Below are 22,707 nucleotides of genomic sequence, written 5' to 3' on the forward strand. Positions count from 1 at the left end.
TCTGGGACACGTCCTCATAGGCAAACTGCTGCTGGACCTGTGCTGGAAGGGGTCTTGGTGTGAATCCGAACCCGGAACCTTCAACTATACTTCATGTGGTTAGATTCTGCGGTCTGGTGTTAAAACGTAGGACAGGAAGCCAGGGCTATTGTATCTCTCTTATCATTAATTCTGTCATTCGCTGGGGCAGAAATAGACTAGTAATGTTGCATTAGTTCAACAGCTCAGTGTGGTACAGCTGCAATGTGTGAAGCATAAATCATGTGTGGAAGGAGAGAAAGTGTGGCAAGGGCAGAATAATGTGACACTGTCCTGTTCAGATCAACAGAAGCAGGGATTCCATTTCTGCCAGACTGCAAACATGGGTGGGGCCAGCAAAAAGTGTGTCTTTGACATTTAAATGTAGTGAGGGAAGCAACCCTGAGAATGGATACTGAGGATTAGATAGTTGCTAAGCACCAAAGGCAGTCTGATAGAAGGAAAGGTCTGCTGCTTGTTAATAGCCTACATTGAGACAGATCTGGAAATGATTGGGAGATGAAAAACAAGTCTTGTTACAGCAGGCTTCTTTGATGCAAATGGAATGGCAAAGGAAGAAGAGGGTGGGCTTTTTTGTCAATAGGATTCACATACAGTATCAAGGTATATTATAATACAGAAATCCCCCTAAGTCAGATAATTTGTCCCCAAAGAGCTTGAAGCCAACAACGGCTCATCAATAATTACTGTGAACGCCAACAGGTGAGGCTGAATGACAGTAAGATTTTAAAAACTACAGAGACTAGCAGCAGCTCAAAGACTAATTTATTAAAATGCGGAAGATGGAATGTCTGAGAGACTGGGAAGAAACCATGGCTCCAGTTGTGAAATATGGATTGCCTACCTGATACACCAGGTAGCAATGCTTATATTTCAGGTAAAGTCTTAAGGTAACAAGGCTACCATACCTAATGCCCCTAAATACTGGTCAAGCAAGGACTTGCTAGGATGCCAAAAGGAAGAGGAGGCTGAGCTGGCTGTTGGGATTTGGGAATTCCACTGGGAAAGTGTGTGGCTGTATGGAAGCACACAAGAGAAAATCATGACAATGGGGACTGCTGTGACCTCCAGGGAGCATTTTTGCTATTCCACTGCTTATTCTGAAGTAAGGCTTTAACAAGTGCCTGTCATGCAGAAATCTAACGGGTAAAGCCCTCCCCCACTTTGCTGCATCTCCATGGCGGGAAAGCTGCACCTGATGGATTTCTACCTGTTCTGAAATTCTTAAAGAACAGAATTCCAGCCAGGAATAAAGACATTTCCTATCCTTAAGTTTCTGTTGCGGAGAAACTCGACCAAGATCGAGAGCTTTGGACAGGCTCGCCTCTCTCTTCTTCGCCTTATTTGCCTTATTGGTAACTAACGGAGCAGCAGGCGGAGCTCCCCGCTGGGCTGAACAAAGGGGCGGGTAACTCACGGGGGCTGCTGTTGCTGATCGGGAATTGCAGTTGAGCCAGGCGCTTTGAAGGTTGCGGCAGGAGCGTCCGGTTGACGAGCAGAGCGAAGGAGGCGACCATGAGCAACAATAAATACGATGTGGTCGTTATTGGGGGAGGCATCTCAGGTTAGTGAACTACAGAGAGCTGCCTGGAAGGAGAAAGGGCCTTATCCTGACCCTGGGAGGAGGAAGGAATGAAGGGCTGAGCATTTTGCAGGATCGGGCCGGCGGTGTAACACTTGCGCGCTGCGCAGCAGCGTTTGTTGTTGACTGGAGAGATTCTTCAGACTTGTTGGGGACCTCGCCTAATTCAGGCGATGGGAGTTTGGCTGCTTAGTGCGCAAGTGCTTGCAGTGCTAGCCGCCTGTTCTTTCTCCTGTAATTTGATAGCCGGCGTGTAGCCAGCTCGCTCACTTCGGGGCCAGGGATACTGGCTATTCCTAGTGGTACTCTCACTAAACCGTCCTTATCCGACCAGGAATTAGCTCTCACTCTCTGCAGAAGCACACCAGAGAATTTGGAATGTCCTAGCCAAGGACTAGCCTAACTTGTGGACCTGCCCTCAGTACACCGATTTTAATGCCAACTCGGAAACACTAATTGCCAGGGTTGTGTATCTGTAGTTTTGGGCATTATGTGTGTGTGTATTTTCTGAACTTGCAATTTGCTATGGATTCTGAATGTCTCATCCCAGACCTTGAAATGGAATAAGCATCACCTAGAAGTTAAATTTGAAAGGAACTAGACTAGAAGGGAAACTCTTGCAGACCCTGGTGGAGATTATGGAATTATCTCTGCCGCTCCTAGTAGCATTGCCTAATAAAATTGCTGCTGTTTGTAATGCTAGAAGCCTGAGCTGTGTTTGTTCCACAGTTCTCCATCTCTCTTTTACTTCTGCCTATTGCTTAAGTAGGAAACAGGGCCCACACTCCATCAGTCTGTAGCTGCCAAGTTCCAGCAAAAATGGGTGGATTGTGCTTCTTATCTCAGTATAAGAATTTTGGACGGAGGGAGAGAAGTTCCTGCGGGGAATTGTGGATGTGGGTGGGGCTGCAAGCAGAATCTGGGTTTCCATTTTCAAACCACAGTCATAAAGTAATGCAGTCCTATCAAATATATAGACAAAGGTTATGCCACCTCTTACCCAGTCACTGTCGCTTGAGGAGGTTGTTGGTTTCCAAGCTTTCTGTCTTTTTTAAAATGGAAAAAAAGAGAAAAGCTTTTTAAAGTACCACTTAGAAGTTTTACTTTTATAGATTGATTTTTTAAAATTCACGAGTGTTCTATCTCTGTTTTGAATTGTGACCATTTGCTAGTTTGTTTTTATTGTCTATGTTTTCCTATTATATTAATAGTTTATATTATTTATTATCATTCTTTGGCATTTTAACAGTTGTATACAGTATACTTGGAACACTGTGGCCTATTTAATAACACACATTTAGCATTCTCTGTGCCTCTAGCAGGTACATAAGGGGAAATTCAACAGATGCAGCTCCTTACAGGCTGCAGTTAGGGAGAATTTGGGCATGTCAGCTTGCATGCAGTTGGTAAAGGCACAGCTTCTCTGTTGTATCAAACATAGGCCATGTGAGCTTTCCGGGTTGAATTAAGCCCAGTACCTAATTACTGTTGGATTAAGTTCTTGGTGGTCTCTGGGTACAGAGATCTAGTCTGAACAATTAAATAAATGTAGCCAATATTTTATTATCAATTTGAGCTAAAAACTGTACAAAAAAGTGGACACAGAACCAGTGGTCCCTCTAAGCTGAGTTAGTGTGAGCTAGCTCAGTTTTTAAGACTCCAGCTCACACATTTTTGTCTTAGCTCAGGAAAGATGGCTCCAGAGCAATCTAATTTATGCAGTAGCCAATCACTTGCTCACAACTTTAGTGCCAGTAGCTCACAAAGTAGAATTTTTGCTCACAAGACTCCACAGTTTAAAGGTGGCATTGCACAGAACTAGCTTCTCAGTCTGTCTTAAGAATTCAAAGCCATTATCAGTAAACCAGTCAGAACATTTACATCAAATATTGGCAGGACACTGTAAAGCTATGAAAAGTTGATAAGCAGAGATGAGAATGACCATAACCCAGTTTATATTCTGGGCTCTAACCACCCAGCACTTGACTGGTAATTGTGTGTGGACATAGATCCAGATGGTCAGTCTGAAGCTGTAGAACAAATTTAGACGTGTGCATGCACACGAAAGCTCATACCTTGAATAAACCTTTGTTGGTCTTAAAAGTGCCCCTGGATTCTAAATGTGTGTGGACATATTTGGCATTGATCTCAAGTTCTGTAATGCATGCTACTTCAAATATTGCCTAACATTTTTCTACACATCTATGCATTTTTACCTTGTTGGCTGAAAAATGATAGATAACGTTGTTAATGAACAACAAAAATCTTTGCTTAGCTAGCAGGTCACTTGATTTGTACAATCCCATAATGATTCAGAAAATGCCTCTAGTTAGTGCCACCCCCACCCTTTAATTATCATTTTCTAAGCTTATGGATCTCAGGTGAAATAGTATGTACTTCCTAGTTAGCAGATTGGCTTGAAAAGTATGATAACATCAACACTTGTTCCTGTCTTTACTTCTCTTCTCATTTGAACAGACTTTACCCTCAGTGGCAAGAGGTTTGAGGGTGCTGAGAAGGCTTAGAATGAGTTAACCTTATACTTTGGTACTGGCACACCTACTCCCATATGAACCTTCCCAACTAAGCATGACAGTCATTTTGAGGGCCCTGCTTCGGGTGCCTCGACATTTGAGGCTAGTCGGGTAATACCCAAGAAATGGCCTTCTTGGCCATGGTACCAAAATTATTGATTCATGCATCTTTCTCTACCATTGTCTTTTGCCAGAGAGTGAACACTTTCCTGGTTTTTTTGGATTTCCCTCACTGACATTTCCTTCTGGTTTATGTTTTGTTTAATTATTTTTATTGTTATATAATGTTTTCAGCGAATGTTTTGGTTTGCTGTCTTAGAAACCCTAAGTGGGGTGGAAAGGTGGCATAAAAATGTTGTTGGTGGTAGTAGTAATAATAATAAGCCATGCACCGTTAAAAAGTTGAAACCCTTTAGGTTTGATTGGAATGTGTTGGGGTGTACTATTGGAGGGTCAAATGGGAAAGGAAAGGCAGTAAAGTTTGGCAGTGTTTGGATGGGGGGCTTCCTAGCTCCTCACCTTGTGATACATTGAAGAGATTCAGTTGAGGGGATAGGACACACATTTGGGTAACAGGCAAGGGAAGTAAATGTGGGCAGAAGGGGCTATGTCAGGGGTGGCCAAACTGCGGCTCGGGAGCCAAATGTGTCTCTTTCACACCTATTGTGTGGCTCCCAGCTGGGAGGCTGGGGAAGCGAAGGGGAGGCATGCCTCCCTGTTTGGTCTTCCCTTTCCCAGACAGTGTTCCCCTCCCTGGGTAGGCTTGAGGAGGGGGGAGCAGAGAAGGAAAGCAACTTTAAATATATACTCAACCCCCCCCCCCCGGCTGGCTTGGAGAAGGCATCTGTTTCTTTAAATCCCATCTTCAAGCCCAGCCAGCCAGCCAGCCAGCCAGGGGCGGGTGGGGTGGGGCTTGGAGGACAGATTTAAAGTTGCTTACTTTCCACCTCCCCCTCCCTCCCCCATCTATTTGCTTTATTTGTTTCTCTCTCTCCCACTCTTTCATTCTTTCTTTCCACCTCTCTCTTTCTCTCTGTCTTAAGACAAATATATATCATCAGCAAACAAATAAATATCATTGGACAAATATATATCATTATCAAGATCTGTTTTTACTCATTTTGTTTATATTTTTGGCAGTCTCCTTTAATGCTAATAAAAAGCAAATTTGCATATTTCCCAATAACTATGTGTGTGTGATATTTGTTCATGTCGTGCAGCTCTCAAACATCTGATATTTATTCTATGTGGCTCTTACATTAAGCAAGTTTGACCACCCCTGCGTTGTGTCTTACTGTGGTCACTAGGCAAGTTGGGATAGAACTTTCACTTTGGCTTTGCTTTCTCTTGGCAGGTAGTCTAACTTTTCCTTCATCCTTTTAAATTTGGAAGTGAGCGTTATTGATTTTAGTGAAATTTGCTTCTAGTCAAGAGTAGTTAGAGTCGTTTTTTATTTTATTTTTATTTTATTTATTCAGATTTTTACCCTGCCCTCCCGGCCAAAGCCAGCTCAGGGAGGCTTACATAAAAACAGATAGTTACATTAAAAACATAAGTTGCATTTAAAACAAATTATAAAATCATAATAAAGTGCTAGTAGCTGTTGGTATTTGTATGATGGTAGCCAGTAACCAGTGTACAAAGTTCTCAGCTCACAGTCAGCTCTCAGTGTTCATTTGGAATGTCCTTGCAGGGCTTGCTGTTCTTTAGGCTGTTGATGGCAATTTCCAGAGTCCAGGGCCCTCTCTTTTTCAACCAACTGATGTTCTTCATTGGTGGTGGCGGCTCCCAAAAGCCTGGTGGAAGAGCCTGCAGAACTGTAAAAGGTCCTGCAGGGCCCTAATCTCCTCCGGGAGCTCATTCCATCAGGATAGGGCCGCCACCGAAAAGGCCCTGGCCCTGGTCGTCGACAGCCTAGCCTCCTTAAGACCTGGAAGGGCCAGCCAATTCTGGGCCCCTGACCGCAGTGGTCTCTGGGGAACATGGTATGGGGGAACAGCTAATCACTCCATACTAAGATTCAAGGTTAGCTTATATTAGTTTATTGCAATAAAGTAACAAATGAACTGTTTTCAATATGGCATATATTTCGAAATAACTGTTCAAGCCTTTCCAAATGTAATACAAATAGACAAAGAGTTTGACTTGCATTTTTATATTCTGAATAGCAACAATGGATAATGTGGGAAAGTATGGAGTATAAGACAGGTTCATGTGTTCATCAGAAAAAATGACAGCTTGAAAAACAAACCAATATCTAGGGATTTAAAACTGTTCAGATATATTTCTTATAAAGTCTTTTGATACTTCTGTTATATGCGCTCTCTCATTAGACCTTTTCAGATGTTAGAATCAACAGAAGTACCACCTTGGAAATCCATGGACTTCAATGAATTTAGAAGGTATAGCTCTGCTTAGCATGCATGCACCAGCTTGAAACTGAAAATTGATATCCATGATAAGCATGAATGATATCCAAGAAACTTGGCTGGGATGTAGCTATGCTTTAACTCACTGAAAATGTCGAGACAGTGTGTGACTGCAATAAAGAAGGCCAATGCTATGCTGGGGATTATTAGGAAGGGTATTGAAAACAGATCAGCCAATATAATAATGCCCCTATATAAATCAATGGTGAGACCTCATTTGGAATACTGTGTGCAGTTCTGGGCACCACACCTTAAAAAAGATATTATAGCTTTGGAAAAAGTGCAGAAAAGGGCAACTCAAATGATAAAAGGGTTGGAACACTTTCCCTATGAGGAAAGGTTAAAGCGCTTAGGGCTCTTTAGCTTGGAGAAAAGACGACTGAGGGGTGACATGATCGAGGTTTATAAGATTATGCATGGGAAAGAGCAGGTAAAGAAAGAGGTACTTTTCTCCCTTTCTCACAATACAAGAACTCGTGGGCACTCCATGAAACTGCAGAGCGGTCGGGTTAGAACGGATAAAAGGAAGTACTTCTTCACCCAAAGAGTGATTAACACATGGAATTCACTGCCACAGGAAGTGGTGGCGGCTACAAGCATGGACGGCTTCAAAAGGGAATTAGATAAGCATATGGAGCAGAGGTCCATCAGTGGCTATTAGCCACAAGGTATAGCTAGGGGCTCTGGGGCAAGTGATGCTCTGTCTTCTTGGTGCTTGGGGGGGGGGTCAACAGTGGGAGGGCTTCTAATGTCCTGGCCCCACTGCTGGACCTCCTGATGGCACTGGTATTTCTGGCCACTGTGTGACACAGAGTGTTGGACTGGATGGGCCTTTGGCCTGATTATCTGCGCTCTCTCATTAGACCTTTTCAGATGTTAGAATCAACAGAAGTACCACCTTGGAAATCCATGGACTTCAATGAATTTAGAAGGTATAGCTCTGCTTAGCACGCATGCACCAGCTTGAAACTGAAAATTGATATCCATGATAAGCATGAATGATATCCAAGAAACTTGGCTGGGATGTTGCTCTGCTTTACCTGTCCAAGTCTATTTTTTCACCTCAGCCAGTTTGAAGCCAGTTTTTAAACTTGGGTGCTTCCTCCCCTCCCCCACTGCATCAAACCAAGTTCAAATTGAAGATGTTGAACAATCTTTCATGCATGTAGAGTTGGTGTGTGTGTGGGGGATTACCTTGCATTGCTATAGGAAGGACCAGTTAGCCATACCTCAGTGTTCTAATGTGCCTTTAAGGGAAAGATGTCTAATAACTCAGCTGAAGCAGAAACACAATTTGTTCAGCTAGTTTGCAGTAGATGGGAAACGTCTGCTGAAATCTTTCTCAGAAGTTGTATTCAAATGTCAGACATTATACAAACACATAGGTAGCTGCCTTATACTAAATCAGTTAGTAGACTGGCAGCGGCTCTGTGGGTCTCAGGTACTGTGGGTCTTTCACATGACCTGCTATCTGATCCTTTCAACTGACGATGCCCGGGATTGAGCCTAGGACCTTCTGTGTGCCAAGCAAATGCTCTACCACTGAGCCACAGCCATTCCCATTTGCCATGACATGTACAGATGTGGCTTGTTCATTGTGACTGTGCACATCCCTTGCTTCTCTGTCCTCCCCCCTCTGCACAATAATTCAAAAATAAACTCCAATTTGTCCAGACATTGCCCTTGATGTCTGAATGCAGGTTTCTGGGCAAAATGGAGTTTGCTTTTATACCTCATGGAGGATGGCATAAGGGGAGTGTGTGGGCATAGCAAACCAGTTGCATTTGTACCCACTGTGGCAAGTAGGAGTGTCATTCCAGCCAGCTTGATGTCTGAATGCAGTCACTGAGGAATGATGGCCTGCAAATCAAAGAAATAAAAATGTGATTTCTTCATAGCAATCTTTTCTTTCACAGTATGAGGGATCCATTTCTATGTATCTTGTATGACCCAAAATTAACATCAGGAAACACTTCCAACAAATGTCTTGGATGAAATAGGGCAAGTGTGAGACCCACCCTTTAAACTTTGGAGCCACTCTATCTCTTTGGCTCCTCAAAGGGACAAAAATGTTAAGAATTACTAGAATAACTCCCTAGTTGTTCTCAGATATTTAATGCCTGCTTAAAGCAGGTTTAGCTTTGAGATAATTAAATATTCCACAGATGTGTTGACAGCGCATCAGTGAAAGTGGTTGCCCAGGGAGGATGAAGAACCTCTTCCTATAGAAGAGAGTTTTTCAACGAAATCTGGGTGAACATCTGTCAATTGCAGCATAAATGTATTTGAATGCAGGCTCCCCCTTAAGGCTATGAAGTGGTACCATCAGTAAAGGTTTACTGGGGAATCAGAGGAATCACTAATGAAGTTCTGGATATGGTTGCTGAGAAATCAGTTCCTCATTAAAGAAAAACCTTCTCTATTATGTTCTGTGTAATGTCTGAGTATACACTGATAGGACTATAGAGTTCTGCAGCAGACATGACTGGGGAGGGTTCTGTTTCAAGAGGCAGAACAGAGTTGCCTTTCCACTGGCTGTAGTCACAAATGAGCACTGTAGCTGGTTGTTTCACATGACTGGCTGGGTTGATTATTCACAAGTAATTCTTATCTTTATGTTTATGAACTACATCTTGACAAAGGCCAGCTGCAAGACATTTTGGAAGGAAAAAGGGCAAAGAGTCATCACTTGACTTTCTTCTTTCTTGAGAAGAATAGAGTGGTACAGATATACCTAAAGGATGGGAAATCAAATATTACCTTTCTTCTGAAAAGCATCTGAGCTTCAAACTTAGCAGAAACACAAAGGAATGTTATCTATCTGAGCATGAAAGTTTGGTTGAGAGTCTCTGGGTAAAAATAAAAGGAGTAAGAAATAATACTGATATAATGGTGGGGGTCTGTTATAGACCACCAAGCCAGGCAGGAGATTTGGATGAGACACTCCTACAACAGATTACAAAGTTCTCAAAGAGATGAGACATGGTGGTCATGGGAGATTTCAATTAACCTGATATCTGTTGGAAGTCCAACTCTGCTAAGAATAAAAGGTCCAATAAATTCCTGACTAGCCTTGTTGACAACTTCATTTTCCAGAAAGTGGAGAGGGAAACAAGGGGGTCTGCTATCTTGGACTTGATACTTGTTGACAAGGTGAAAGTAGTGGGCACAAGCTTCCTCGGGAAGTGGTGGGCTCTCCTTCTTTGGAAGTTTTCAAAAAGAGGCTAGATGGCCATCTGACAGCAATGCGGATTCTGTGAACATGAGATGGAGGGCAGGAAGGGTTGCCTCAGTGCTTAGTTCTTGTGGCCCTTTTTTACACACCCAGGAAAATGCTGTGGGGTCAGGAAGCAATCATTGAGGGGTTTTTTTTGTCATCTTCTGGGAATGGAACAGTGGTCACTGTGGGTGTGGAGGGGGAGGTATCTGTGAATTTCCTGAATTGTGCAGGGGGTTGGACTAGATGACCCTGGAGGTCCCTTCCAACTCTGTGATTCTATGACAGCGATTCTTCAAAGACCAGTCAGATTTTTAAGTCCTTGTGTTAGGTCTTTGTTTGGTCATAATAGTTCAGGGCCACGTGCTACTGCCTGTGAAATATTTTTTTCTAAGGTTTTGTATAGATGCTGCCAACACAGTTGGTATCTTTTCCACCGAAAGTGGTTGCTGCTTTTGCAAGTGGATTTGGTCTCGAGAACACTAACCTCATTGTACTGTGACATCACTACTAGTGCATCACATAAGAAATATTCATGTCTCACAATAGTGCGATACTACTTCTAAATCCATTTCCAGGCTGTGTTTTTCTGCTACGGATCTGCAGTTCTGATATGTGCCCCAGGCCTCAGGATGCTAGAAGCAGCTGCTGAATATCATAACTGTTCCTCAGACTTTGTTGCTTTTGTGTGTGACATGCCTATTTGTGTTCTCTCTACATAAATAAAGGCAGTTCAATTCATTGTGTGTTCTGAAGTGTTCGGTTTTTTTCTCTGTCCATGATGGGGTTTTTTCACTGTCCATAACCATGAGTGCTGAACTTGTGATTGCTTCTGCTGCAAATAATATTAAAGGGCAACCATTAAAGATTAGTCTATAGCGCTGGCTCTTCGGCTGTGAAACGGAGACCTAGAGTCGGATTCGACTGGCTTTTGAGCAAGGGAACCTTTACCTTTACCTTTAAAAATGTCCATAAAACACTATGTGGGGACTATAGTGGGGACTATATGTGGGAACTATAGAAGAAGATTCAAGTGATCATCTATTTTTTTTTGTTTCAATAAATATTGCCACAATTTGTAGCTCCACGTATAGATCCTGGCACATCAAATAGGACTTAACTATCATGGGATATTCTGCATTTCTCTGCCTTTTGCCCACAGCCAGTGATGTGTGTTTTTGTCAGAAGTACAGTGAACTGCAATTTCCAGACAGCTTTGCATTAAGAATTTCCTGTTGTTAAGGCCTTCTGGTCTAATGTAGGTCCAAAGTTCTCCCCTTCATTCATTGCCTGCCCCAAGCCACGCCTGCTCACCCCCCCCCGCAGCTTAGACACCTCACTAGCTGCTGCTGAGTTCTGAGTTGTGCTGTTGCTGTGCTGACAGTTAAATATCTCCACTCCTAAAAGATAAGAATGCAACATTATTCTTATTATCAGTTTGTTGAACCTAAGAATACTTATATTGGCATTTTATAATGGCTGCCTGCTATTTAAAGAAAGACTTTGATTTTGAAGGCAGTTTCCATAAATTTTTGAAACTTTAAACTTAGTACAGCAAATGTATTGTACAGATGCCAAAGTATTGTTCAGGAATTGACAGTTATGTGACTGCAAAGCATCAAGGCACTATTTTGAAAGATTTAATCTCTTAATTCACTTCAAAAATATTTTATTTTACCTAATTTTTTTTTTTAAAAAACCCTGTAATTTCCTTTCCTGTTTACCCACTAGTGACATGAGAGATTCAGATTATTTCTGAGGAGTAGAATCTGTTTGGTGGCTGAGGATCCCTCTGTTGATCTTTGCATATGTAGGCTGATGTCTGGTCCAGGTCCTGGGCCCGACTTGACTTCCCACTAGGGATGCCAGCCTCCAGGTGGGACTTGAGGATCCTATGGAATTACAACTCATCTCCAGGTTACAGAGATCAGTTCCCATGGAGAAAATGGATGCTTTGGAGGGTGGACACTATAGCATTGTACCCCATTGAGGTCTCTGTTTTCCCCAGGCTCCACCTCCATATCTCTAGGAGTTTCCTGCCTGGATCTGGCAACCTTATGCCCCCATCTCCTGTTGGTGGCCAGGAGGGAACTGGCAACTCTGCCACTCAGCCAATGAGCTGCAGTTGGCGGGGAGTGCAAAGGAGACTTACTTGGAGCAGCTGGGCAGGAAAACAGTGACAGTCTAGGGGGAAGAAGCTGTCCCAGCAACTGTAGTGATGGGACCATGGAGGAAACAGGAGGAGGCAGCTACAGCAAACAGCCGATGATCTCATCGGCCAGCACTAGCTTACCAAAGGCCTTGCAAACTGAGGGAACAACCTCTGGGGTGCAGCCAGTGGGGGAATGGTAGCAACAACAAGGAGGGACAACAATGAATGGCCCCAACCAACCTGGTAGCAAACACAGCTGCAGGAAGGGAAGTGGGGAAGCCACACACCCCCCCCGACACGGGCCTGGGGGAACAAGAGCTTGCCGCCAGGCAGAGCCCGGAGGAGAGACAAGGAAGGGAGGCTTCCCCACCTAAGCAACAGGAAGAGGGAGATGGAAGATTGGCAGCCTGGGAAGCAAGTTAATGACCACCTCCCTTTATCAATTCCAAAGGGATTGGGCCAAGGGAAGGGAGGGGTAAGACCTAGAGATGGATACATAGCTTCAGACTGGGGTATCTGAAAGGCCCTCCTCCCATACGTTTCTGCCTGGGAATTAAGATTATGGGGTTAAATATGTTCGTTTTGTAGGTACAGAAGAAAGGGCCTTTTCAGTGGCAGCCCCACAATTGTGGAACAACCTCCTCAAGGAGGTGTGCCTGTCCCCTTCATTGTCAATCTTTAGGAGGCAGTTAAAGACAATTTTATTTAGGACCACATTTTGATTGATTCACCTTTTATTATCGGCAGTCCAAATTGTAGTTTTTGATCTGTGACTTTCATGGGTTTTACATTTGTTGCTTTTATTGTGTTTTTCATAATGTTTTTTTATATTGTAAGCCCCCTTGAATTCCACAAGGGAGAAAGGAGACTAACAAATTCATTTTTAATGAATGAATGAATACTGGATCAAGTTGCAGTTATTCCAGTTCTATTGCCCTTTATATGGGGCTGGATCCATCAGTGACTCCCTTCTGCTAAGCCTTTCTCCATTGGATGAATAGGGAATAATTGAATCTAACTTCTTGTTACGTGATAGCCGGTTCCTAAAGGAGTGACACAGAGGTTGTTATTTAACTTTCATGCATGTCCCAAAGAGCCACATTATGAAAATTCACATTGCACCCTTTTCCTGCTTTTAGTTCTTCCAGTACTTAGGGTTGCTAGCACCAAGTTGGGAAATTCCTGGAGAATGAGGGTGGAACCTGGGGAGGGCAGGGTTTGGGGAGGGGAATAACCTCAGCAGGATATAATGTCACAGTCCTCACCCTTCAAAGTAGCCATTTCCTAAAGGGGAACTGATCTCTGGAGATCATTAAGCCCTGCCTGGATGTAGTCAACCCTATCAGTACCAGTGATTTAGCCTAAGAAAGCTTTCATGCTTCACATATAGTAACTAAGTTACTATGCCTGTTCAACATGATGCTGTTCCGTAGGAAACAGAAACCAGACCTCAAGCATGAAATGCACCTGTAAATTTGCTTTGCATTTACCTTAGAAGATGGCAACAATACATTCATGCTTGATAAAGGCAAAAGGGTGTTAAGAATGTTGCATGTGAAAATGTTCTAGAAGATGCATAGAAAATGTACTATAACATATTATTTCAGTTGAACTTGTAATCCTCTGTATCATCTCAAGCAACCTTCTTTTTGGGATTCTAGCCCCAAAGGGCTTTACAGTGAATTTCTTTTCTGCTGTACTGGATCTTATCCTTGACTAGCACATGCCTTCTGATGTTTTTCTTTTTGTTTAAACGGCATGTCTTTGTAGCCCCCTCTTGGCAGCTGCTCTTTCTGTGCTCTTTATGCTGTCCAGATAAGGCACCGAATCTAGCCTGTTTGGTTTGCTGCATATTGAAGCAGCTGATCAAACAGTTCATGCTACACATTTTAATAGCTGGCACAGCTCATACACAGTCTTCAGCTTTATTGGATTTTAATGTGCTGGGGACCTCCTGAGGAAATACCATATCCTGAAGAAAGATACAGAATGTCTGTTTTTGAACCATGAGGCTGAAGTATCTGGCACCTGAATCAAAAGAATGAACCCGGAGGAGATAGAATCTGAAACCTGTTTTATTGTCAAAACAGCAGCACCTGGGCTGTGGGCCTCTCCTCCACCCATATATGTGCAGGGGCAACAAAGTAGATATTAGGAGCAATTCTAGGCAGGTCTACTCAGAAGAAAGTCTCATGTGGTCTTGGGTTTGCCAGAATGAGAATTGATCTCCAGGCTACAGCGATCGATTCCCCTGGAGAAAATGGCTGCCCTGGACCATGCCTTTTCCAGGCTCCACACATAAATCTCCAAGAATTGCCCAGCTTGGAGTGGACGACTGACTACAGCCATTGTAACGCAGAGCAGTGGAGCTGGAAAGTGGCTAAGGTTTTTTCCTTCTGGTTTTTCCAAAATGAATGTGACCTTTATCTTCCAGGGACTTTGCTCCTTTCAATGTTTCCTGGATAAATGAACTCTACACTGGTATCACCAGGGCTTTTTTTCTGGGGGAATGTGCCAGAACAGAGTTCCGGAACCTCTTCGCCAAAATTCTTTTTAAAATGCTTAAAAGTTCATGAGTTTTCAGTATTTCCCTCTTGAGAGTTCTGGCACATCTTTTTTTTTTTTTTTTAAACGCACAAAAAACGCTCTAGATATCACTGTATTTGAAATTACATACCATAAAAAGTGTATGTGTGTGTGTGTGGGAGAGGGGGAGAGAGAGAGAGAGAGAGAGAGAGACTTTATCGAGATTTTGTTCCCATATAAGTCAGAGTGGACTATCTGGTTTCAGAAAAATACCAGTTTTTGTTTAAATGTTCATCTTTAGCTAATATTCCAAAACCCTAATGAAACACAATTAGTAACATTTTCCTTCTTTCTGAGTTTCACTCTACTTCGTAACTCACACTTCTTGTGCACTTTTTCCCTTCACCATGAGACTTTTCTATGACATCTCAGATCTGTTTGGTTTTAGTTCATTATACTTTGGCTTTCATCATACACTGTATTTTCTTGTTAATTTTCATTGTAAGCTTTTAAGGCCACAGAACTGGAGTGGACATGGTTAGTTCATAATAGGAACAAAATGTCTGCCAAAAAGTTTGAGGAATGCTTAGGAAAATCAGCAACAACATGGACATGGAAAGTTGAGTGGTTTCTGAAAAGTACTGAGCCTGATGCATAGTGAAGTGATTTCAGCTCATACTTTATTTAGAGATGTAGAACAAGAGAGAGAATGCCGGCTCGCAGGCTGGCTTATATTTAGGAGTCAAACCACACCCAAGCACACACCCTTCAACAGTGATAGGATATTTACAGTGGCCAAGAGTTCCAAAGGTCCTACCTTGGATTCTAGCCCTCTGATAGGTGCGGGCTAGGATCCATTTGGTCTATTGTTCCTTAGAGCGAAGCTAGGGCTCTTCACCTGACCGCATGTGGTGTGGGCTTGGCCTTGCATGCAGCCGAGTTTCAGCACCTCCTTGTTAAGCAAACGTAGCAGAGTGATTGATTGTGAGCAAGCCCAGAGGTGAAGAGGCTTGATGCCAGGTTTGATATCTCAGCAGCAGCTCAGTAATCAGATTCTTTATATTGTGCTGTCCTACTCTAATGATCCTAATGTTATTAAAGGCAGGTCTCAGGCAAAGTAATGTAATAAACGGAATACTGGGGCTTTCAAAGAAAACTGAGGAAACTGCTTTCTAGAGCAAAACACTGCATTGCATTTTTGGTTTCTTTAGTAAACTGCATAGTTTATCACCCCGAGCATGCAAAGAATAATTTGCTATACACGTTTACGGTATCTGTAATAAGTATAACCAGGTTATGGAGATGTTTTGATTAAGAGATCTGAACTACACAGGGCTGGCCCATCCATCTGACAAAAGGGCCATTTAGAAAGGATACAGATCCTCTGGGCATCTCTAGGTAAATAACATTTTCCCCAACTCTGAATAGTCAGAATTGTCACTCATAGCATAGGCCTTATGAAAATTGTGGCACAATACAATCTGGTTTCCCAGGGTGCAGCAGTTGTTTCCTAGTGGACCTGAGATGAAGCAAATAAGTTTAACGTGATTCAAGGCCATTTTCAATAGGTTGTGTAGTTTGATTACATAAGGCTTGCTAAGTCTTATCATAGTTGTGGTGTTTGTGAGAGTGAAGCCTTCTATATTAGAGCCCTTTTTCTTGGGTAGCTTAAGGTACAGCTTAAGGTACAGATACTCTGTGGTAGCTCAAGTGGTTAAGAAGCTGAACTGCAGGCTGTGGAAGGTCTGTAGTTCAGCAGTTCGAGACCGTAGTGCTGCATGATGGAGTGAGCTCCCGTCTCTAGTTCCAGCTCCTGCCAACCTAGCAGTTCGAAAGCAAGAAATTGCAAGTAGATAAATAGGTACCACTTTGGTGGGAAGGTAACAGCGTTCCATGCGCCTTGGTGTTTAGTTATGCCGGCCACATGACCATGGAAACGTCTTCAGACAGCGCTGGCTCTTCGGCTTTGAAACGGAGATGAGCACCGCAACCCTAGAGTTGGACTCCACTGGCTTTTGAGCAAGGGAAACCTTTAGCTTTTTATTCTGCATAAGGATCGCTGCGCCTCTGCATATCACACCAATGCTGATATCTCCACCCCTCTGCATATCACATCTAATCCAATCATGCCTGCTATTGCCATTCAGCATCTGAAATCATCTTTATAAAGTTTATATCTCTGGTACCTTGTGTTACATTTTATGGCACATATGGCCTGGCCCAACAAAGTGATATTTATGTCAGATCCAGCCCTTGTAAAAAATGAGTTCGACACCTCTGCCTTAAGCAGATCTCCATATGCCAAGAAATGGCATGCAAGCTGATTACCTAAAATGGATCCAGCCCCATGCTGACACCACCCTAAAGTTGTGACAAATAGCAAAACAGGAAACCTGAGCAAGAAACAATAACATAGCATAAATACTGTCTTCCCTTCAATTCCTTGTATATAGGGAGAAATGGGTGGACAAGCTATCCCGCATGGCCAAGTGAAATGGCTGGACAGTGCTGTGTGGCTCTACCCTAGTGGCCCCTCCCCTTCACTCATGCATAGGACCCATTCATGAGCCTCATAGGTCCACCTGGGAGGGGAGGGCTAAGTTTTTGCACTGTTACTGACTGCCTGGCCCCCAGCTGCCCGCACTCCCCTGTGCCTTTGTGAGACGTGGCCTCTCTGGCCACCCCCATTGACCCACTGTCCCTCATCTTCACACAGGCCCACAAACTGGTCCCACAGGTGAGTTGGGGTCCCCACTTCCCACAGGGGCCAATGCCTGGCCTTTGCTTCCGGCACTCCGAACAAGTGGGAGAAAAGGATGTACAGCTTAATTGTGCACTTTCGCCCCATTCTTGCTTAGGAATTTACAAAGTGTTGTTTTGGGATTTGAGTTCATTCTTGATTGATCTACACAAGTTCAGAAAATAATATAAAACCCAAGTAACTTACAAAGCTACCATTCAGTAGATTTTATGTCTTCATGTCTTTCCTTAACCTTCTCTCGCTCCTTGTTGGGGTTGTTCAGAGAAGATGCAGACCAGCATGGGTACAGGGATGCTACTGCTTGGCTCCCACCTGGAAATTGTTTTGAATGAGCTTATTCAGACAAAAGGAGCCATTATAAGAGCACATTCACACATGATTTTAAATTTGAATGTACATTCTGACTAATGTAGCAATTTCATTCAATTTATGGCCATGGGAAATGCAAAACTTGCTTTAACGTAAAAACTGATTAGTAACTGAAAGTTATATTTTTGGGCTGATTTCCCACAAGCTGCTGCTCCGCGCTCATTCCTCCCTTTGCCCCGATCGTACGTGTCAATTTCACACCATGTGCTGCGCAGCTGCATTTGGCTCCGCAGCTTCGCCGGATTTCCCCCAGGTCTACTCAGTCCTCAAAAATCAGGATTGAGTAGACGTGGGGGAAATCGGGAAAAGCTGCGGAGCAAAATGCAGCCGTGCAGCACATGGTATGAAATTGACACGTACGATCGGGGCAAAGGGAGGAACGAGCACGGAGCAGCAGCTTGTGGGAAATCAGCCAGAGAGCAGCCATTTTAATCTGCAGTAGAAAAGCTAGATTTGAATCTAGTAGCACCTTAGAGACCAACAAGATTTCCATGATATAAACTTTCAAGTGTCTGACAAAGGGAACTTTGACTCTCGAAAGCTTATCCCTGAAAAACCTTGCTGGTCTCTAAGGTGCTACTGGACTTGAATCTGGCTCTTCTAAGGATAGAGAAATCTGTAATTTCAGGACTATGAAACCTCTATGAAATCAAGACATACCAGAGCGAATTAAATGTTACTGTCTGACAAAGGGAACTTTGACTCTCGAGAGCTTATCCCCGAAAAACCTTGCTGGTCTCTAAGGTTCTACAGGACTTGAATCTGGCTCTTCTAAGGGTAGAGAAGTCTCATAACCTCTATGAGATCACTGGTTTCATTCTTTCCCATATCAGAAAATGGGAGCTCATGATAGCAAGACACAAAGTTATAGGAACAGCTTTTATATTATGCAAACTGATAAATATTAGAGTTTTACACATACTACATTTTTTTTAAAAAAACCCTCAAAATAATGAGGATAGCATGCTTTTGAAGTAAAGCTAAGATATTATGCCTTAGAATTGAGCTCATTGTTTGAATCTTGTGTTTATTTTTATACTCCCTGTGTTTGTTTCGTTATTACACATTTCTGTTCTGCCTTTCTCATCATTAATAGTGATCCAAGGCAACTAACAACATTAGTTTAAGCTAATAAGTAAACCAACAGTCAACTTCACAGTAATAAGGCTGTTTTACTCTGTCTTTTAAAATGAGCTATAGCGGGAGGGAGTTCTCTTCTGGTGAGCTGATCCAAAGAATTGATTCCACTCTTGAAAAGGAGTGCCCGTGGCTGGTGGCCAAGTGCTAGAGTTCAAAGAGGGATGTGATTGCAGAAGAGACTAAGGGGACCTGAGATGGTGCAGAGGTTCGTATCAGGAGAGGCGGTTTCTAAAGTAGGCAGGCCTTAAGTACGATAGGGGTTTAACAGTTAATACCAGCACTTTGAATTGGATTCAGTTTAGATCTGGAATGCCTTTCTTTCTGTTTTTTAGAGTTGGCAGTAGCTTGAAAGAGGCATCATGGTTTATGCGTATACTCTTTGTGCCCTTATTTTATTTATTTATTTATGTATTTATTTATTTATTAGGCTTATATCCCGCCCTTCCACATGGGCTCAGGGCGGCTAACAAGAGGCAATTGCCATACATAACACTAAAACCAGATAAAACAATCAGATTACATTATACACTTAAAATCGGTGCTCACAACAATATATCATCCAAGATGGGGAGTCCAATGCAATGCTTCAGAAGGCACTACTGTCTCTTCTTGATCAGTCTTCACTCCATCCATTCTCCATTCCCAAGGCCAGTACACATCACCAGAAATGGCGACACGATGGTGGTACGGTGACGGTGGTGACTCCTACTCAAAAGCCTGGCGGAAGAGCTCCATCTTGCAGGCCCTGCGGAACTGCATAAGGTCCCGCAGGGCCCTGATCTCCTCCGGGAGCTCGCTCCACCAGATAGGAGCCACCACCGAAAAACCCCTGGCCCTAGTCGCAGCATATTTAGCATCTCTAGTGGCTGGGACAACCAAAAGATGTTTTGCCCCAGACCATAGTGCCCTTGGGAGAACATATGGGGAAAGGCGGTCCCATAGGTAAGCTGGACTCTGGCCATGTTAGGGTTGCCAAGTGTACTTACCCTTGGCAGCAGGGGACCCTCACCGGACTCCAGGAGCTCTTCCAGGATGCGTAAACGCGCGCGCCATTGGGGGCGTGGCCCAGATCATCGGGGGGGAACCATATGGTTTCCCCCTGACGATCTGGGCCACGCCCCCAACGTGAGCGATGTGGCTGCGTCACCTCTGGTGATGCAGCTTCGAGGGGTGGAGTTCCCCCCGGGGCCCGATTCTGCCGCAGCGGAAATCGGGCCTCCAAAGCGGGGGTTTCCCCGCCCCCCGCCCCCACTTGGCAGCCCTAGGCCATGTAGGGCTTTATAGGTAAGAACCAGCACTTTGAAGCGAACCTGGTACGCTGTTGGCAGCCAGTGCAGCACCTTCAGGACAGGCTGGACATGGTACCACCTAGAGAGACCCATCAACAGCCTGGCTGCTGCATTCTGCACCAGCTGCAGCTTCTGGATCTGCGACAAAGGGAGCCCCGTGTAGAGAGCATTGCAGTAGTCTAACCTCGAGGTGACTGTCGTGTGGATCACTGTGGCCGAGTCATCGTGGTCAAGGTAGGGAGCCAACTGCCGTGCCAGCCGCAGATGGTAAAAGGCTGACTTGATAGTGGCTGCTACCTGGGCCTCCATCGTTAAAGAGGAGTCCAGGAGCACCCCCAAACTCCTAACCCTCGGCGCCGGCACCAGAGGCACCCCATCGAAGGCCAGGAGAGGGAGCCCCAGCTCTGAACTGACCCGACCTAAACCCAGGACCTCTGTCTTCGCCGGGTTTAGCTTCAGCCACCTCAGCTTGAGCCAACCAGCCACAGCTTGCAGTGCCCGATGAAGATCATCCGGGTCGGAGTCTGATCAGCTGCCCAACATTAGATAGAGCTGGGTGTCATCTGCATATTGATGCAGTTTCAAGTGGACAGCATGCTGGTCTGCAGTAGGAGAGCATAATTCAAGTCCAATAGCACCTTAAAGACCAACAAGGATCGGATGAAGGGAGCTTAGACTCTCAAAAGCTTATACCCTAGAAATCTTGTTGATCTTTAAAAGATGCTTTTGGACTAAAATCTTGTTTTCAAAAGCCTATCTACACTATCGGTGCTGAAACAACAGCTCCCTCAAACTCTGTTTTCTGGTTGTTGTTGTTTTTTTATTGTGACACCCCTCAAGAAAACAACAACAGCAGTGCCCTGTTTTTGGTTGCCACCCACTTACTTCTGCAGGCAGGGGCACAGACAGAAGTAGGCTTGTGATAGTATCTTCATTGGTAGTTTCAAAACTATTGTTTATCTGTACTCAGTATTCAGGTTATTGCTTAAGGTTTATGTTTTATAGATGCACAGAGTTTGTCTATATCTTTAATGTTGACAAAGTGTTTAATGTTTACAGATTCTTCCATTTGACATCTTGATTTAATCTAAATTTTTGGCCCATGATTGTTAAAAGATAAAACCATCAGGAATGCAAAAAGTACAAGGTTTGAGATCAAATAATTGTCATGACTGCTGACATTTCAGTAAACTACAGTAATCTGAAAACAGATTGTTTCTCCCTTACTGAGCAATTTCTGCAGATTAAATTTGCATCGTGAAGCCCTTGGAAGTCTCCTCACAGTTGCAGTGTCTTCAAGGGGATGCTGTTTGATAGCAAGTTGCCATAGTTACTTAGGAAGGCTTGCTGCATTTGCCTTGCTTAACCTCCATGTAAGCACTACCCTTTGTACAAATAATACCCTTTGTACCAGTAAAACCTGTCCTTGTCAGATTTTTGTTTCTGTTAATTTTATTCTATTGATTTTTTTTTGAAATCAGATTTAAGCTTTCTGAATTGTCCCAGACATTCAATGGCTCAGTTCAGATGTCACTTCAGTCCAACATTTTTTTTTTAGTTCATTTTGTAAAAACCACTTCCCCACCATGGCCCCAAATCTCCGGCCTGCCCCTCCTGTTTTCCTCCTGCCACAGATAGTTTAATGTTAGAAATCAATGGTGCAACCTCATTTGGAATACTGTTTACAATTCTGGTCACTACACCTCAGAAACATATTATATCATTGGAAAAAGTGCAGAAAAGGGCAACTCGAATGATAAAAGGGTTGGAACACTTTCCCTATGAAGAAAGATTAAAGAGCTTGGGGCTCTTTAGCTTGATGAAATGACGACTGAGGGGTAACATGATCAAGATTTACAAGATTAAGCATGGGATAGAAAAGGCAGAGAAAGAAGTACTTTCCTCCCTTACAAGAACTCGTGGGCACTCAATGAAATTGCTGAGCAGTGGGGTTAGAATGGATAAAAGGAAGTACTTCTTCACCCAAAGAGTGATTAACACATGGAATTCACTGCCACAGGAGGTGGTGGTGGCTACAAGCATGAACGGCTTCAAAAGGGAATTGGATAAACATATGGAGCCGAGGTCCATCAATGGCTATTAACCACAAGGTGTAGATAGGAACTCTCTGTCTGGGGCAAGTGATGCCCTGTATCCTTGGTGCTTGTGGGGGAACAACAGTGGGAGGGCTTCTAGTTTCCTGGCTCCACTGGTGGACCTCCTGATGGCACCTGGTATTTTTGGCCACTGTGTGACAGAGTGTTGGACTGGATAGGCCATTGGCCTGATCCAGTGTTGGCTTCTCTTATGTTCTTAGGTTATCTACCTCAGTCCAACATCTGTAGTAACCGTACTTGAAAAACCAAACTATAGTTGTATTCCAGACATGAAGCTCAAGGATGGTATATGCTGTGTTTTTTCTTTCTTGCCTTCACAATAATCCTAAGTACTATTCCATACATCTTGAACTACTCTGTGTGCTGCCTTGTTAGTGTTGGATAGCTACCCAAGGGGGTAGAGGAGGTGAACATGTGCCAGTTTTATAGAAATTGGACTGCTACTGGCTGTGTCAGTCATGCAGCATATACTTTCTCTGAGAAACATTTCCCCAATTAGATGTGCTTGGAGGACTGGGAAGTGATGTAGGCACACTGGGCACGCTGGGGGTG

General features: G+C 43.7%; 1 protein-coding gene across 1 annotated transcript in view; it reads left to right on the top strand.

Moving 5' to 3' along the window:
* The first annotated feature begins 1,546 nt into the window (after positions 1-1,546).
* LOC107109217 (amine oxidase [flavin-containing] B-like) overlaps positions 1,547-22,707 on the top strand; it is a 65,574-nt gene continuing 44,413 nt past the window's right edge. Inside the window, exon 1 of the mRNA XM_015409784.1 lies at positions 1,547-1,603. Coding sequence (XP_015265270.1) covers positions 1,555-1,603 — 49 coding nt within the window. The 5' untranslated portion in view covers positions 1,547-1,554. The remainder of the gene's footprint in view (positions 1,604-22,707) is intronic.

This window comes from Gekko japonicus, unplaced genomic scaffold (assembly GCF_001447785.1).
Source record: "Gekko japonicus isolate JY-2015 unplaced genomic scaffold, Gekko_japonicus_V1.1 scaffold4, whole genome shotgun sequence".
NCBI lineage: Eukaryota > Metazoa > Chordata > Lepidosauria > Squamata > Gekkonidae > Gekko > Gekko japonicus.